Source organism: Abramis brama, assembly GCF_963993115.1.
Source record: "Abramis brama genome assembly, chromosome: 24".
NCBI classification, from domain to species: Eukaryota; Metazoa; Chordata; class Actinopteri; order Cypriniformes; family Leuciscidae; genus Abramis; species Abramis brama.
In genome coordinates, this window is record NC_139986.1 from 26,834,470 (window position 1) to 26,853,866 (window position 19,397).

The 19,397-nt window shown below is 35.5% G+C and overlaps 1 protein-coding gene across 1 annotated transcript in view; it reads left to right on the forward strand.

Moving 5' to 3' along the window:
* Positions 1-6,250: 6,250 nt before the first annotated feature.
* dnah3 (dynein axonemal heavy chain 3) overlaps positions 6,251-19,397 on the forward strand; it is a gene marked incomplete at its 5' end in the record, with an annotated part of 46,894 nt that continues 33,747 nt past the window's right edge. The window contains 9 exons of the mRNA XM_084102067.1: positions 6,251-6,256; positions 9,448-9,537; positions 9,636-9,814; positions 11,364-11,463; positions 12,602-12,794; positions 13,728-13,923; positions 14,008-14,133; positions 18,141-18,336; positions 19,025-19,204. Coding sequence (XP_083958193.1) covers positions 6,251-6,256; positions 9,448-9,537; positions 9,636-9,814; positions 11,364-11,463; positions 12,602-12,794; positions 13,728-13,923; positions 14,008-14,133; positions 18,141-18,336; positions 19,025-19,204 — 1,266 coding nt within the window. The remainder of the gene's footprint in view (positions 6,257-9,447; positions 9,538-9,635; positions 9,815-11,363; positions 11,464-12,601; positions 12,795-13,727; positions 13,924-14,007; positions 14,134-18,140; positions 18,337-19,024; positions 19,205-19,397) is intronic.

Consider the following 19,397-nt stretch of genomic DNA (forward strand, 5'->3'; position numbering starts at 1 on the left):
TAAAGCAACACAAATAAACAAAACAAGCTTTGACAGGACTAACACACAAACTCTGACCAGCTCTTCGTCCTCTACCTTGTCATAAAGCATAAATCTGAAAGTTTGGAGGAGATGAGCATCCTTCAGATAGAGCACCTTTACTGTCAGACAACCTCAATCTCTCTCGACAGACAGAGATTCACCTCTGATAAGAGTTCATAAATAAATCAACAAGACCCTAAAGTCATCTGCTGATATTACATATATCTATTCTTATATATCTGCTGAGTCATAAAGTTATATAACATGGAAACACGCATGAAAACTTCATTTCCAAGTGCTGAAATGTTTTCAGTTACTTACTGTATTTAAAATGCTTTTAATTTAAATACACAGCGTTTTTAATTTCTTAAAAGATAAGACGTTGGTAGATTTAATTTCCTCTTTGTGCTACATTTCTTTTGTCTTGTTTTTGCTTTGTCTATGTGTTTGCATGTTTCAGTTTTTCACAGCATATGGCCTGAGATTAAAAAATAATGTGGTTCAGCTGGCAAAATATGGGGATTAACATTATAAGACCAGCCTTACAAATTTGTGAAAATATGATAGAGACATATTTCAAAGGACTTATTTCCGGTAACTGTAACATAAAACATTTGCACTGATGAGTTTGATTGGATATACAGGCTTTAATGTCAGCTCCTTCTATTTAAAAGTTTATAAGTCCATTTGTTTCACAAATAAATGCTTTATTTAAGAGTGTAAAAGTGTACATTTACGCATGCGATTCCCTGACATGTTTGTGTCTGGCTGCGTAACTTGACCTGGCGTGACCCATCAGTGTGTGTGAAGTTATGACTTAATAAGTGATGTGAAGCCTGTGAATGGCTGCAGACTGGATGACGATCATCATGATCACACGTCTGAAGCGCTTTCACCAGGGGAATGAGTGACAGCTGCTCCAGATCATAGTTCACACAGCTGATGCTCAGACACACACACAGCTCTTTACACACTATGACACAAATACAGGTGTCACACTGATGACAACATCAGAGAACTGTTTAAAAATCATTTTAAAATCAACACTCAAAAAATGTTTGCCTCTCGTTAAATTTAATGAATTCAAATAAGGTTAAGTAACACGATTGTGTAATATTTTGTCACAACTTAATTTAATTATGTTCAATCAACCTAATATATTTAAAACTGAAGTTTACTTAATTTGTGTGAAAACTACATGAATCATTTTTGTTGACAACTAACTGGGCAGTGGATCTGTAGTTCCCAGCATGCTTTGCAAGGGACCGCATTAGGAGGGTACATTTAGGGATTAAAGTGTTATTTTATGTGTTTTTCTGTAAATGGAAAGATGTTGTTAGTTAATGTTAGTGTTTAATATTCAGTTATGTTAGAAACTTAGAGGACTTTCTGTAATGTTTTTGAATTTTGTGGTTACCATTATGCAGAAGAGTGGCGACTGTGTTTAGCTTAGGACTGTGGGCACTCAGTATACACTATACATGCATTAAACCTGCATAAATAATATTCAATTTTACTCTGTAAAAAGTGGTTTTAATTTTATTGAACACTAGTTGCTTCTATCATTGGAAATAACTGTAGAGTCAAATTAGCTTAAATTATGTCGTTGGCGATTTTAGGCAGGGCAAAAATTAAATGTAGTCAGCCTGACAAAACTTTATCTAGCAGGAATGACTAAATTAATTTAAGTTCATACAACAAGATTACAATAAATCATTTCAAACAAATTAGATTTTGTTGGAAAAATGTCATTCATTTTCGATGAAAAGTTTTCCTTAATTTAATCAAGTTCGTTCAACAGCTTATTTTTTTGAGTGAATGTTTTATCGATTACCGCAGACATTTACATTGACTCGTGCACTTACAATGGTAGGCTGTGCAGCAATTTAGGGTTTAAAACACATTTTCAGTAGAAATGTGTGTTGTTTGTTGTAAATCTGTAAAGTTTAATTCTTCCTAATTTTCTAGGTGCAGGAACTTCTGGGGTTTTGCTCCATATAAAATATAAAAGCGCTTTAGAGAGTACATCACACATATCCCTCACACAAATGGAAGACGAAAAACTGGTTGCAGATGGATGAATTGGTAAGCTATTTATTTATTTATTTGTTGTTTTATTACATCAGTCTCATACTAACAAATGGTTTTCTTTCCTGTTTTTCTAATGAAGCATGACGTTGGGGCTGAAGATATCCAAAGGTTTGTCTCTTTTCAGAGTACTGTGTTTTTAAAATGCAGTGTCAATCTAAAAATAGTTCTGAAAACGATGGACCAATCCGGTGAATCTGGGGTAAGCATATTTACATATGGATGTGTGTTAAAGGGATAGTTCACCCAAAAATGAATATTCTGTCATCACTTACACACCCTCAAGTTGTTCCAACCCTGTATGACTTTCTTTCTTCTGCTGAATGTGGGAATATTGGGGAAAAAGTACTATGGAAGTCAATGAGGCCCATCAACTGTTTGGTTACTGACATTCTTCAAAATATCATCTTCTGTGTTCAGCAGAAGAAAGAAACTTTAAATTAGCAACTTTATATGGGAGTTAACTGGTCAACAAACACGCAAACTTTACATATGTTCTATTAGTAATTTGACTAAATGTTTGTTTTATTAACTTTTAGTTGGACACTGCATAGATGATCTAATCGCTAACTTTAGCCTTAGCGTTTCCAGAAACGAGTAACCTTTCTATTGAGCTGTATTAAGATTGTATGAAAATTTCTTTTTCTTTCTGTCTTTTACTCAAGTCACTATAACTCAGCATCAGACGGCTCCTCTTTCATTCTGTGCGTCTGTCGTTCCTTTACAGAAAGAGTGCAGTCATTCTGCATTAGGACTGTCGTTCCCGAGAGGAAACCAGGAGCGCTGCGAGCTTTTAAAGACCTTTAACTCTCTCTCTCGATTTCTCTCTCGCACTCTTTTATTATCAGTGTAGAGTTTTACAGGGTTGACAGCTCTTAAAGTGTGTGTGTGTGTGTGTGTCAAGGTCAAGGGCTGAGTGATTCTTGTATTTCAGGCAGCATGAGGACAGGACGGGCCGCCGTCAGAGGTCACGCTCTGCGTAAGGAGACCTTTCCCTTTTCTTTTAGCATTAATGACTCTTGTGACCTCCTGACCTTTGCCTGAATGAGTGGAATGAGTGTCTGTTTCAGGAGGGAAACTAATGAGCAGAAATGCCGGGGCTTGTGGGATTTCTTCTGGGAGAGAAACTTTAATTAACAAATCCAATTTGGACATAATTAATGTTATTTGGAAAAAGAACACGAGACAAAAGTGTACTGGTATCAGATGGTAATGCCATGGTTCATATCATAGTACTGATTAACATATATATATATAAAATGCTATTTACATATTTCATCTGTCTATCTGCCTGTCTGTCTGTCTAGCGCATTAAATTGATCAAAAGTGACTGTAAAGACATTTATAAAAAATGTTTTTTTTTTTACTTTCAATTCATCAAAGAATCCTTAAAAACAGTATAACAGTTTCCACAAAATATTGATGAGCACAACAGTTTACTCCCATCACAGTGAGTAATGATGCTGAAAATTCAGCTTTGATCACAGGAATAAATTACATTTCACTATATATTCACATAGAAAACAGCTATTTTGAATAGCAATAATATTTCACTGTTTTTACTGTAAACATTAAATACAAAAACATTAAATATCTAACCCCAAGCTTCTGAACGGTAGTTTATATTGATTATCAAATATAGATTTCTATATATGATACAGAACAGTCAGTCAGTCTGCTAGTGAATCTATGGTTAATTTTGCAATTATAACTAGATGTGTGTGTATATATATATATATATATATATATATATATATATATATATATATATATATATATATATATATTTATATATATATATATATATATATATATATATATATATATATATATATATATATATATTTTTTTTTTTTTTTTACAGCTACTTACAAAATAAATGTACAGGGACTGCACATTAAATATTGACCTGAAATGATTTTATTGCTTCATAGGCTACATATTAGACATGAAAATCTATGCTTTGTAAGTATAAAATGATTTTGTATAGAACAAACACTCGCACATTTGTTTCACTACCGTATATTGGTGAGGATATTGCATAGACTTCCATTGATTTGATATCAGGTTAATGATATTTTCTATGGCCTAACCCAAATCACAGAAACATGTGCAGAACACTAGATTTAATTATGTTTTGGCTGATTTATAAGCCTTTTTAACTAGTGAGGACCAGTAAAATGTCCTCACAAGGATAGCCAAACACACACACACACACACACACGTGCATTTATCTGGCCACAGATGCGTTTTTCCATTTCTCTCTTAATGAAACCGCTGCACCTCTGATCATCTCCTCTGTTTCACCCCTCTCTCACTTTCACTGGGCGACCACGGCGACGGCATCCCTTTCTCACCCTCCTCATCACCACAGCGACCCACTCGGCCCGTAAACCAAACCGCCAGAACCCACATCAAATATTAACAGCCCCATTAATGAGTTTTCCATCGCTCGTACACACACACGCAGCCGTAATTAACGGAAAGCACTTACCATGTATCACTACTTAAATTTACTCTGCGACCACAAGTGAGCTCAGAGAGAGAGAGAGAGAGAGAGATAGAAACAACAGTTTTCAACTTGAAGAAAACCATCATGTCTCAGTAGGGAAGATCATGTGTCATACACGACATGCATGTTTACAATCAATCTGCAAGAAAAGGATGCTGCATTAATATTCAATGTGTGTGTGTGTGTGTGTGTGTTTGTGTTGGGGGGACGGGACGGGACGGGGTATGTGGGCGTGTTAATATTTCATGTCATTATCAAGTTACTGGTGAATGTGCCGGTTCTGAACTAAAGTCTGTGTGAAACTGCAGACTACAGAGTGCTTGCTTCACTCTTTGCGGGCCCTGCTCCGCTGAGCTCAAGTGGAACGTAATTGTGGGCTTGTCTGGGATTTGAACTCGAGACCTCTGCATCTGAAGCAAGACTCGGGTGGTCACGTTCATTTCTCTTTAGATATACATTCTCCAAATTACTTATTAATGTAGGTTTGAAAGTTTGGGGTCAGAAGTCTCAGAGGCCGTGTTTATTTAATCAGATATACAATAAAAACAGTGATGTTGACAAATATTGTTATAATTTTGCACACAAAAAAATGACAAAGCTAAATTTTCAGCATCATTACTCCAGTCTTCGGTGTCACATGATCCTTCAGAAATCATTCTAATATGATGATTTGATGCTCAAGAAAACATTTCTGATTATTATCAGTGTTGAATACAGTTCTGCTGCTTCATATTTTTGTGGAAACTGTAAAATATTTTTTTCAGGATTCTTTGAGTATTAGAAATCTCATAAGAACAGCATTTATTTGAAATATAAATATTTTGTAACATTATAAATGTCTTTATTGTCACTTTTGATCAATTTAACGCATCCTTGCTAAAACTAAAATTAAATTATAAATAAATGTTGTTACTTGAAATAAAATAAATGTTAAAAAAATCTATAAAAAATCAATTTATTTTATTTCAGCTAGTTGCCAAACGTTTCTCTTTTTCATTTAGTTTAACTTGATGTACTAAAATAACTAAAACTGAAATAAATATTAATGAAAATAAAAATGACGAAAACACAACAAAATTACTAAAACTTGAACAAAAAAAATAAAATGAAAACTGAACATAAAAATAAACATTAAAAACTATAATAGTATCTCAATGATACTAAAATAACACTGATTTAAATGTTTTGCAAGAAAACATTGTGGTATTATATACTTCATTCAATGACAATATTTTGATTCATCATTGCATTATTCATAATGACAAGTAATATTTCATCTTGATGATCTCATCGCTATGGAAGAAAAAATGCTTGGGAAAAATACAAAAGCCTCTGGTAAAGTGGGAAATCACTTATATATTACATTGAGTTTTTCCCTTAAAAAACATTGTTTCCGAACTGTACGTTACATGACCAAACCAGTTATTATTGACTGTTTCGCCGTCTTAGAAAACAAGTTTAACTGCACTATTCTTTTGTCATTCACCTCTATGACTTTCTGTCTTCTGTGAAACTACTTTTTATGGAAGTTTTTTTTACCGTACTTTTAGGAGCAGCATAAAAATTCCTTAAAATGTCTTGTTTTATGTTCCACAGATGAAAACAAAAGTCATGCGGGTTTGAAACAACATGACGGTGAGTAAAAAAAGACTGCAAACTTTCAGTTTTGGGATGAAAGTGTACCTCTACAATAAAGCGATTAAAGTCTAAATATCTCTCAAATACACACGGATGCATATAGTCTGAACCAGTGTAATGGCTCTGGAGGGATCTGTCCTGAGAGAGCAGTTAAGAAATCACTTAAAGCTATTAGTGTATCGCGGTTACAATGAGTGTCTGATTCGCTGACTTCATGAAAAGAGATGAGAGAGAGCGAGCGAGGGAATGTGTCTTTTTGTATTTGCATGCTAGAACAGCAGAGTGTTCTAAATGTCTTTATAGATGAAAGACAATTAAGTCTTTAGTCATCTAATTACATGCTGTCTCTCTCTCTCTCTCTCTCTCTAGCTCAGTCTCTCCCACTCGTAACCATTTCTATTTCCAGAACTGATGCGTTATCAAGTTCCATGCACGAAATATTACGTTTTAACAGGTTATATACAGAAATCTGGGTTTAGCTGTGATGTGATATAAGCTCTAGATGAGCTGTGAGAATGTGAAATGACAGCTTGATGGGTCTTTCTTGCATGTTACTGGTCTTATTGTGCACAATTATGTGTTGCACATTTTTCTAAAGCACAAAATGTTAATCTTTATACTTGCTCTGCCTCTGAAACAACTTTTTTTTCAAATCCCTCCTATTTTTCAACCCCTATGTATTCCCAACATATTAAATCATCCTACATTTTTTGTCTTGCATATTCGTATTATTCGTATGCATATTGTCTTTCACTCATATTAACATCTCTTGATGACATTCAAATGGTTTCAATTGGACTTTAAGGATGTGCTGAATGTTATTTTGTGTAGGAAAAGTTCCATAGTTCATGCATCCGATGCTTTGTTGTGAGTTTTCATATACCATGCATTATAATGACCACAGTTTTGCCAATTATTTAGACTTTATTGCACGTACACTATCACTTAGATGTTTGGGGTCGGTAAGATTTTTAAATGTTTTTGAAAGAGAGTTTCTTGTGTTCACCAATGCTGCATCAAATACATACTGTAAAAACTGTAATATTGTGAAATATTTTTATGATTTGAAATGACTGTTTTCTATTGTAATATATTTTAAAGTGTAATTTATTCCTGTGATCAAAGCTGAATTTTCAGCATCATTACTCCAGTCTTCAGTGTCACATGATCCTTCAGAAATCATTCTAATATGATGATTTGCTGTTCAAGAAACATTAATTCTGAAGGATCATGTGACACTGAAGACTAGAGTAATGATGCTGAAAATTCAGCTTGGCATCACAGTAATAAATTACATTTTAAAATATACTCACATAAAAAACAGTTATTTAAAATGTTCATAATTTTTCACAGTATTGCTATTTTTACTGTACCTTTTATCAAATAAATGCAGCCTTGGTGAACATAAGAGACTTATTTCAAAAACATTAAAAAATCGTTAATTATTCCAAACTTTTTGAGCGGTAGTGTAATTCTGACGGACTTGTTTGTTCCAGAATGTCAGGCTCATTGTGGTCTTGATCGGCATGTGTGATCCAGTGTAATCTCTGGTGTAATCTAGTCCAGTGTCAGTCTGTAATCTAGTTGTAGAGCTAGACTGTGTCCTTGTTTAGACATCTGAAAGCAGTAAACACAGAAGTCATGTTTATTTGATGCTGACAGCGCTGGAGTTAGTTGATCTGCGTGTGCTGGATCACTCACTAGTGTCTGATCACTTCTACTGATGACCTTGTGCGTTAGTGAAAGTATGTAAAGAAAGATGTCTTTGTGCACAAGTGTTCTTCAGCTGAATGCAGGGGAATAAAGAATTACTGCTAAGAGGACAGAAACTGGAATATCGGACGGGACAGTTGGATTTACCTGGCCTTCTCTCTCTTAAGTAAGGCAGACTTTACTATAGGTGATTGCTCTGCCTCTGTATAGAGGTCTGGTGATGAATGGTTCTTGTCCGCTCTCAGGTCCTTTGCCAGTTCTGTGCTTATTTATTCTGAGAGTTTAACAGCGTGACCTCAAAACACACACACACATACACATATAAAGAGAGTGTGAGAGAGTGCATTATATATATATATATATAATACAACGTGCTAAAAAAGTGCATTGTTTCTGCTGGTTAAAGATGTCTATAATTAGATCTAAATCAGGACAAGGAGAGAGGTCCCTTATAGTTACTTTATTTTATAAAGGGGCTCAAACTCCCCACAGGCGTCCTCTCCAAATACTTTTATATTCATCTTTCTTCCAATGAAATAAAGTTAGTATTATTTTATTTCTGTGTAGTGAACAAAATGACATTACAAATGACCAATGTTTTACTGCTCAGTGACGATCGGTGAAACAGCGACACAGTGTGTTCACAGTGTGGCATTACAACTACAATGAAGCACTGTGTAATATTATTATTTGAAAACTATTGACAGTTGTTTTAATGGCTGTAACTTATGATTTTATAAATATTCCCTTTTTTGTTTACTAGTAATGTATTATTTTACGCAAACCTATGGTTTACTGATGATAGTGTAACTATAGCGGGCTGTCACCATGTACAGCGCGTGAACAAACATTTATATTGACAACCGGTGACAGACAGAAAGCGCTCAATTCATTAGCGAGCCGCTCGTGCGCGATTAACGGCCGTGAGGCGCTTTGATCTGGTCAAATAAATGTATATTTCTCTGGATGCGATTATGTCGGATTATATGAGGAATGTCTAAAGGTAAGACCATTGTAACCGTTTAAAAAGACGTGAATGTGGAGAAAAACATTTTGTTGATGAAACGAAACCGTATTGAAATTGTCCGTTAAATAAGAGTGAGCATTACTGAAGTTTGTCAGTCACTATTTAAAGTTTTCAGACTTGTTGATAACTTACAAAGTGGGGTTTTAACGTACTTGTCTTGTATCGGCAGTCAAGACATTTAAACTTGTCGGTGTCTCAAAAGCTAGTAACGTTAAGTTAGTTGCCTAGACAGCATTTCTGGCCATCATAGTAAGTTAAGTTACGCTGCCTATCTAGACAGCATTTTGTCAGTGTTTGTGTCTAAGTGTTTGTGTAGTGTGTAAAACACATTGTACTGTGTTTTATACTGCATACTCTGAAACACATTGACACCATGCCTCAGAATGAAGCCGGTGTTTGATCAAAATGTGTGCTTTAAAGTGTTTTAGTGTACTTGTTTTCCTCTTAGATGAATGCTAACTCGAGTCATGATGTTGGATGCACTGGGAGGCTGCAGCCCCATCCCGCCGCATCCCAGAATCCCTCTGACCTATATCAGGTGTGTGTGTCTCAGTGTCTACATGACAATCTCAATTTGATTTGATCTTTTCTGGATGTTTTTCCACTCATCCTGATTTGCCCTCTGTTCTCTTACAGATTTATCTCCTTAACAGCCAATACCCGCCCATCCTGCAGAATCACTCTCGGACGCTTGCGGTTCCCTACAAGGAGCTGCGGCACCACAGAACTCCCTGCGAGTCCATTGGGAACAACTACAGCCTGAGAGGACAAAACCTGAAAATCCAACATCTGCACCGCAGACGTCACTCGCTTCAGTGTCCTCCAGCTGCATGTATCCTTAACAAACATCTTTCATAGACTTACACACACTCAATTATGATTAAATATGCATAAACACTACATGTCAAAAGTTTGGAATAATTGCTATTTTTTTATGTTTTTGAAATATGTCTCTAATGCTCAGCAAGGCTGCATTTATTTATTCAAAAAAACTATTTTTACACAGTTATATTGTGAATTATTATTGGAATTTTTCAAAGAATTGTTTTCTATTGTAATGTATAGTAAAATGTAATTTATTCCTGTGATCAAATAATTTTCAGTATCATCACTCCAGTCTTCAGTGTCACATGAACCTTTAGAAATCATGATTTGATGCTCAAGAAACATTTATTATTATTATCAGTTATTATATCCTTGTCACAATTCGATACATATCACAATACTATACTGATACGATTTTATTGCGATACTCCAAGACATATGGTAAATGGTTAACAACAAATTTACTGTTGATTAAAATGCTAAATTTGATTTAACATTGTGTGTGTAAATGAAAAGGCTTGGACTTGGTGCTGATAACCCAATGCACAGGACAATAGAGACACCAGAATAAAAATATTCATGATTCTGAAGCTGAAAATACAGAATTATTTTAGACGAATAATATTTAAAATAATGTAGGCCACTTTTTACTGGTAACATTTGGCATTATCAGGGCCCACAAATATTCCCCCATTGCATTATTATACATTATATTCAACATTATAAACAGTTTAATGTAGTACCGACTAAAACTCTGAAAACTTGAATTTTTTCCTGAACTATACACAATAATATTGTCACTATCCACGATACATATTGCTGCATTTTTGTATCGCCCTAAAAAATAATAATACTTTGATTCAGCAAGGATGGATTAAATTGAACAAAAGTGATATATTAAATTTGAAAATATATTTTTCATGTTACAAAAGATTTCTCTTTCAAATAAATGCTGTTCATTGAAATTTCTATTCATCAAAGAACCCTGAAAAAAAGGTTTCCACAAAAATATTAAGCAGCAAAACAAAAATTCAACTACTACTGATAATATTAAGAACCATTATTCATAATCGAGTAATACTAGTAATTGAGCAGCATTTCTGAAGGATCATGTGACACTGAAGACTGGAGTAATGATGCTGAAAATTCAGCTTTGATCACAGGAATAAATTACATTTTGAAATACAGTATTAAAATACAATACAGTTATTTTAAATTGTAATAATATTTTTCACAATATTACTGTATTTATGATCAAATAAATACAGCCTTCTTTCAAAAATATTAAATAATTATTTCAAATTGTACACACACACTTTAAGTGAGTCCCATCTTAACTTCACATTCAAGTCTGCAGTGACGCTCCGGTTGTGAGGAGGCGACAACGTCCGACCCGAGCACAGAGGTAAACGTTCTCTCTCTCTCTCACACAGCCGACACTTTAAAGCAGAGATTTAGAGCATATGTGTGTATTTACTGTAATATTTACACCAGGAACCATCTTTTTAACATTAATGAACAAAATGCCATCATTCTTAGAAGTCGCCCTTTGACACCGAACCAGCAGCTTGAAATCATTCGGCATGAAGAGAAACAAAGTCAAAGGGACCAGATTGAACCCACAGAGAGAGACTTAGAGGTCAGTATTAGCAACATCCACCCAAGCTATATTGATGTTTTTAAAACACACTTTTATTCTTCTGAACGATTCCAGTTCCTTAAAGCTACACATTGTAACTCTTTGGTTGTCTAGCTGTTGAAGCATAAAACTATATATGTGACCCTGGACCACAAAACCAGCCACATGGGTACATTTTTTGAAATTGAGATTTATACATCACCCGAAAGCTGAATAAATAAGCTTCCCATTGATGTATGGTTTGTTTATAAATAACAATATTTGGCTGAGATACAACTATTGAAAATCTGGAATCTGAGGATGCAAAAAAATCTAAACATTGAGAAAATCTCCTTTAAAGTTGTTCATTTATGTTCGTGATTGTGCTGCATTCACTCACAAAAATAAATGTTTTATATATTTATGATAGGAAATTTACAAAATATCTTCATGGAATATGATCTTTACTTAATATCCTAATGATTTTTGGCATAAAAGAAAAATCGATAATTTTGACCCATACAATGTATTTTTGGCTATTGCCACAAATATACCCGTGCGACTCGTGACTGGTGACGTGATCCAGGGTCACATAGTGCTTGTGAAGGAACATTTTTTTAGTAATTAATTGAGTTGTGCTTTTTTACCACTAATGACATAAAAACTTCAATAACGGGTTTATTGAGCAATCAGCTTGGGCAAATTAAAGGTACATCTTTGTGTCTGTGACGACCAGTGTGTACAAGCTTGAGGACTGCTGAAAATAAAAGCTGAACATTAGTTCACAAATAATATATATATAGTTTAAATTGTTACTGCCTTAAGTTATTATTTTGGAATAAATGTAAAAATGCCTAAAAACACTAACTTTAATAAATAGAACATTATATAGTTATTGCAAAAAAATTCAAAAGAGAATTGTATTTGGTCTCTCTTTTTTATGTAATGTTTATTTAACCAGGAAAATTGCTGTAAGTGTAACGAACATAAATTTACATTTGATATACGATACAGTAGATAAAAAAATGCCTCCTCATTTTAATACACCACTATAGATAAATAATATCTAAATTATTTTTTTTAAATGGTTTTAAATAAGAACTGGTTCTCTTGCATCCATCTATCAGTTTATATTCTTTCTCCTCTCTTTCTCTCTCAGAGGTATTTGTACTATATCACTGAGGGTATTTACGGCCACATGTTGGCCCCCCACCCGCCAGAGCAGATCAGCGCTATCCTGAAGCTGGTACCCAGCCGTTTCCAAGAGGATGAGCAGAAGATGCAGAGGATGCAGGAGGATCTCCTGGAGGAGGTCCAGAGAGACTATGAGTTCAGCCTCCGCAAGAGCATCGGTATGACACACGACACCATCTAGAGTAGATGATGTACAGTTCAGCAGGTATATTAATGACAGTAAACAAGTACTATAAAAAAAAATTAAACAAATATATATATATATATATGTGTGACCCTGGATCACAAAACCAGTCATATGTCGCACAGGTATATCTGTGGAAATAGCCAACAATACATTGTATGGGTCAAAATTATTGATTTTTCTTTTTTGCCAAAAATCATAAGGATATTAAGTTTACATTTACATTTATGCATTTGGCAGACGCTTTTATCTAAAGCGACTTACATTGCATTTCAAGGTACACATTTACATTCTTATCAGTTCTTGCTTTCCCTGGGAATTGAACCCATGACATTGGCGTTGCAAGCGCCAACGCTCTACTGTTTGAGCTAAGTAGATCATGTTCCTTGAAAATATTTTGTAAATTTTCTATCGTAAATATATAAAACATTTCTTTTTGTGAGCGAATGCAGCACAATCACGAACATAAATGGACAACTTTAAAGGCGATTTTGTTTCTCAATGTTTCGATTTTTTTTGCACCCTCAGATTCCAGATTTTCAAATAGTTGCATCTCTGCCAAATATTGTTATTTATAAACAAACCATACATCAATGGAAAGCTTATTTATTCAGCTTTCGGGTGATGTATAAATCTCAAATTCAAAAAATGTACCCAATTTCTTTAAAAAGAAATTATGTAGCGCACCATAAATAAAATAATGGTGCGCTACATAATTTCTTTTTGTTACACTGGGCGATAAGACTAGATATGACTTTCTAAATATTAATTTCCTTCCCAATTTGTTGACATTTATTGAATTTTTTTGCCATCTAATTTATGTTACTGTCTTTTTAGTGCGAGTCATTTCCACATTTGTGTGGCCCTTTGAGTAAATTATAATTGTAATCTCGTTCTTTTTTTGCAGTCGATTATATCCTGCTAGATCCAGCAGAGAGGGAGCGTCTATCAATTTCTGCTGTTCCCCGGCCTTTCACGTCCCGTGTAATTCGTGCACCAGTGCCCTGGGCTGTGAGCTTGCAGGAAGCTTACAGCTGGCAGACGGAGAACCTCTACACTGTGAACCCTATGCTGCTCCACATACAGGATCTCTGGATGAGCAGGTCGGCATCTCTGATCCCTCCATCATGGTCCTAATCATTATGATCCCATTTATGATTTATAAAATTATTATGTTTCATTTGTAGTTTCTCGTCTCTGCGGTTTGTGCGTTTGGAGGACCTGCTCTCAGCCGATCTTCCGCTCTTACCAGCGGAGTTTGAGGAGCTGGTGCGGCGACAGTGTCAGAACACAAGAGATGAACTGCTTAACACGTAAGAGACTTTGTGTGTATGTAAATATTTGTTCTGAACAAGTGAAGTCTGTTTTTTTGTGAGGTCTGGTTTAAGTAACTTCCTGCCGTGGACAGTAATGGAACCTGTACAGATTGAGAAGTCTTACAGAGACATATGATATATCTGTAGGTTTCATTCTCATGTTCTCTGTAAACCTGTCACTGTAGTCACCTGAATCCAGCTCTATAATTACATCTCTGAGCACGCAAAGGAAGAGCTGGACGTCCAGGAAGCTGTAATTATAGAACTTTATAGACCTTATGCACCAGAGAAACGAGGGTGCAGCCATCTTTAGAATATTGTCTTTCAACTTCCGTTTTTGCAGTCGCTCTGTATATTTCTATGGCATCGCTGTCCAGGAGTAATTCGCTTTTGAAGTGGATTTACTTAATGTAAAGTTAACGAAAGTTATCATGAGGATTGTAATGTTTAAAGGGGTCATGAACTGGCTTTTACATTTTTTTTATATTGTTGTCTGAGGTCAACTTATGACGTTTGCTTGGTTTTTACATTCAAAAACATCTAAATGAATAAGTAATAGGCTATTTTCTACCCTGGTTTTGAGCCTTGCTCCTGAAACTCAGTTTTATGGGCGTGCCGCATTGAAGACTTGGAAGTAAACGCCCACTGCTATGATTGGATAACAGTTTTGCATATTATAATGAGTTTCATGTAATGCACGAATCGGTGGGCGGGGCTAAACCGGCAGTGTTGAAGTAGGCGTTGATCTTCTTCTGCGGAGGCGGGGTTTGATACCCTTTGACCTCATAGATCCCCACTTTGAAAAACCTGTCGTTCTCTGTGCCTGGTGTCAATAACAGCTTTTATTGGACTAACAAGGAAGTTTTCAGTTCTGAAACTTACAGGATATTCTTATAGTATGATGACCTCTTATATGTCAAAAGCTCAAGGTAAATTTGATTTCTCAGTTCATCACCCCTTTAAAGCAGATGTCTTTACAAATGTCAGTAGACCGGGAAGATTTTAAAACGAGCCGTTCATTCATAAATATGCAAGATCACTGTGAAAATACAGACCGGAAGACAAAAGACAACGAGCGCAGCGCTGAAAAGGGGCGGGGCTACAGAAGGTCTACACAGTAGTTAGTTCCGCTCCTTGAATCTGATTGGTCGAGCAGTGTTCTAAAAGGGCACTGGGACTTTTCATAGTCAGCATCACTCCTCTTGTCTGTGTTTGTTCCAGACAGACTGTTAGTCTGGTTGTTAGTGGTTGAGATTTTTAAGTGTTTCTTTTTGCAGGTTTCATTGAAACTGTAGTAGGTAGCGACTAATTACGAGCCATTTGAATCATTGATTCAGCCCCGTTCAATGAGTTCGGGAACAAACAAACAAATGACTTACCTTTACGAGTGAGTCATTTGAATCATTCGTTCAACCGATTTGTTCATCAACACTGATTCATTCCCGGTTTATTATCATTCACTAAAACTAAAACTATTTCTAAAACATTTCTCATTTTTTAGTTTAACTTGAAGTACTAAAATGAAATAAAAATGAATAGAAAAATATTTTAAACATTTTTAAAATAACAAAAACAAAAAACAAAATGACTAAAATTGAAATGAAAACAGAAAATATAAAAATAAAATCCAATTTCATTCAAATTGTACAAACTAATAAAAATTATTATAGCATATTAATGATACTAAAATAACAAACAAGTGACTTGTCATTATGAGTGAGTCATTCATCATTGACTCAACTGTTTTGTTCAAAAACACTGATTCATTTAGTGGTGAAACAACTCTTCTTTTGAGTCATTCATTCAAACACTCTGAATCATTCAGAAACAACTCAGTTCTACTCTTTGTTACTTGGAGTTAAACAAAACAAATTTGCATTTACAGATAAGAGAATGTAACATGAACTATTAAACTATTGATGTTTGTCTGTTTTATCAATTAGTCATAGCAATGTCCTGATGCTCTCGTGGGATATACTGAACATTTACCGGACTATGGTAAATGTACATTTGAATAAGGTCAGCGAGTGTGTTGTTGTTTAAATAGTTCTCTTCGTCTTGGCTACCTTTGTTCTCAACTCTGTATCCATGGTCTCCTCAAACTACCCAGAGAATCGTACACAATACAAGCTTTTAAAGTTTTGAATGAGGGTTTGAACAATGGGGAAATAAAGAGCAATCTGGACCTGCTTTAACACGCAGGGTGTCCGTGGCTCTACAGCAACAGTCAGTGTGAAGTGTTAAGAAGATATACTGCAGGAAGTGGGAATTTCAGTCAATACTGAATCAGTCAATAACAAGTAAAGTTGGTGATTGACTGCTGTACTATATTTGACACTGTCGATCATAACATACTTCTTGACAGGCTGGAAAACTGGGTGGGGCTTTCTGGGACAGTTCTAAAATGGTTCAGGTCATACTTAGATGGGAGAGGTTATTATGTGAGTATAGGAGATCATAAGTCTGAGTGGACATCCATGACATGCGGAGTCCCTCAAGGCTCAATTCTTGCGCCACTCCTGTTCAACCTGTATATGCTCCCAATGAGCCAAATAATGAGAAAGAACCAAATTGCTTACCACAGCTATGCAGACGACACACAGATCTACTTAGCCCTATCGCCTAACGATTACAGTCCCATTGACTCCCTGTGCCAATGCATTGATGAAGTCAACAGTTGGATGTGTCAAAACTTTCTTCAGTTAAACAAAGACAAAACTGAAGTCATTGCATTTGGAAACAAAGATGAAGTTCTCAAGGTGAACGCATACCTTCACTCTAGGGGTCAAACAACTAAACATCAAGTCAGGAATCTTGGTGTGACACTAGAGTCAGACCTTAGTTTCAGTAGTCATGTCAAAGCAATAACTAAATCAGCATACTATCATCTGAAAAATATTGCAAGAATTAGATGCTTTGTTTCCAGACAAGACTTAGAGAAACTTGTTCATGCTTTCATCACCAGCAGGGTGGATTATTGTAATGGACTCCTCACTGGCCTTCCCAAAAAGACCATAAGACAGTTGCAGCTCATACAGAACGCTGCCGCCAGGATTCTGAGCAAAACCAGAAAATATGAACACATCACACCAGTCCTCAGGTCTTTACACTGGCTCCCAGTTAAATTTAGGATTGATTTTAAAGTATTATTACTGGTATATAAATCATTTAATGGCCTAGGACCTCAATACATTGCAGACATGCTCACAGAATATAAACCCAACAGATCACTCAGATCATTAGGATCATATCAGCTAGAATTACCAAGGGTTCACTCTAAGCATGGCGAGTCCGCTTTTAGCTATTATGCCAGCCGCAGCTGGAACCAGCTTCCAGAGGAGATCAGACGTGCTCCTACAGTAGTCACATTCAAATCCAGACTCAAAACACTTCTGTTTAGCTATGCATTTAATGAATGAGCACTGTGCCACTGTTCGTCCGAATGTTTGTACTGCACTGTATCTTATTTTTTTTAACTGTTTTAATTATTCTTATTTCTTTTTATTATTTTAATTATTCTTCTTTCTTTTTATTATTTTAATTTCTTCTATGTAAAGCACTTTGAATTGCCACTGTGTATGAAATGTGCTATATAAATAAACTTGCCTTGCCTTGCCTTGCCTATATAAGTTTCTAGTTTCTAAAGCCTTAATTATAGGTTTGTGTGAGACTTTTTTTTCTGCCCATCATATTTTACCACTCAAAAACATTTTTTTATATTACAGAATTTTAAATGTAAATTTTATGCAATAAGATGATGACTTTAACTTTTGAAGATTAAGACAGTTGAGAATATCTTGCACTTAAGCACAGAAAATAAATCAAATTGGTTAACTGGTATAATGAACATACCAACTCGAGAAGTGAATTTTGATTCACAGCCAAGCAGAAAAATGAAGGTAAAGCAAAATAATAAAAGTTGCATATAACATATCACCTGTTTCCTCTGGTGTGTGTGTGTGTGTGTGTGTGTGTGTGTGTGTGTGTGTGTGTGTGTTGTGTAGCTGGCTGCCCAGCTGTGCTTCTCTTTTCGTGACCTTTAAAGACTCGTGGTTGCCACTGGTGCCGAAGAAAGCAAGCATCGCCCCGGTAAAGGCCCAGAAGCTCTTCTTCTGTGTGGCTGCACTGATGTCACTGCAGCTGCGCAGTCTGGTGGTCGCATCACTGCAGGATCTGCTGCAGTTTTTCCAGCTACATCAGGTACTGAAACCAGTGACACTACTTTACATTGACACCTTTTGTTTCAAAATAAAATCACTCCGATTGATGAATTCGTACATGGTGTTTACATGAATGCTAAATAATGTCATGATGCTTATATTTAACAAGCAATAAATACAGCCCTTCCCGCACCTAAAACTTGAGTCCGAAGCAAGGCCTGTTGGGACAGCGATTTGCCCAATTTACATTTTTATTCCGACTATGCTACTAGTCTGATTACGGTCAGATTATTAGGGTCCACAGCCACTGATATGTTTTGTCCTGCTGATGTTGTCTTCACATTATACAGCTAGTTAGTATACTAGTTACTGAGCATGTGCTTGCATTTATGAGTGTATATGTACACGTCTGTTTGTTTCCAGATGCATGCTTTTTGAGAGTTATTGTGTATATTTATTATATTTGGTATATTGTGTATTTTACAGTTATTTTACCACTGTAAATATCACTCTATTATGGCTTTTAAAAAACAGTCACAATTTTTTAATAAATAATTACGTTCATTAATAAACAGTTCTTAATAGTATAAATCCAACATTTCTTCTACCAAGTACAGTTCATTTGCCTAATTGTTGCTGTATTTACACTACCTTTCGAGGTAAAAGGTAAAAACCTCATTTCGAAGTATGAGGTTGGTTAGATTTTTTAATGTTTTTTTTTTTTGCAGGATGGTAATGATTTTGGGGAGTGTTTTAATGAGCTGCAGTACACACAGCGTCCAGTGTTACTGGTGAAGTTGAGACTCGAGGACCCCAGTATTGCATTCGAACCTTCACTGCAGAGCTGCTGGGAGCTCATACAACAAGCGTTCACACAGATCATCAACAGCGCCCACAACATACCACGGGTAAACACACATACACTTTTATTTAACAAAAAAGAGGACTCCCCTGATGATTTCTATTGTTAAAGTAGTTATACTATAGTGTAAATTTTTTAAGGATATTTTCTTTAGTAGAGAGGATTGGTATGACTTTCATTTGCATTACTCATATTATGTCTGCAAAGTGGCTCCCAATCTTTACTTGCATTGGTAAGAG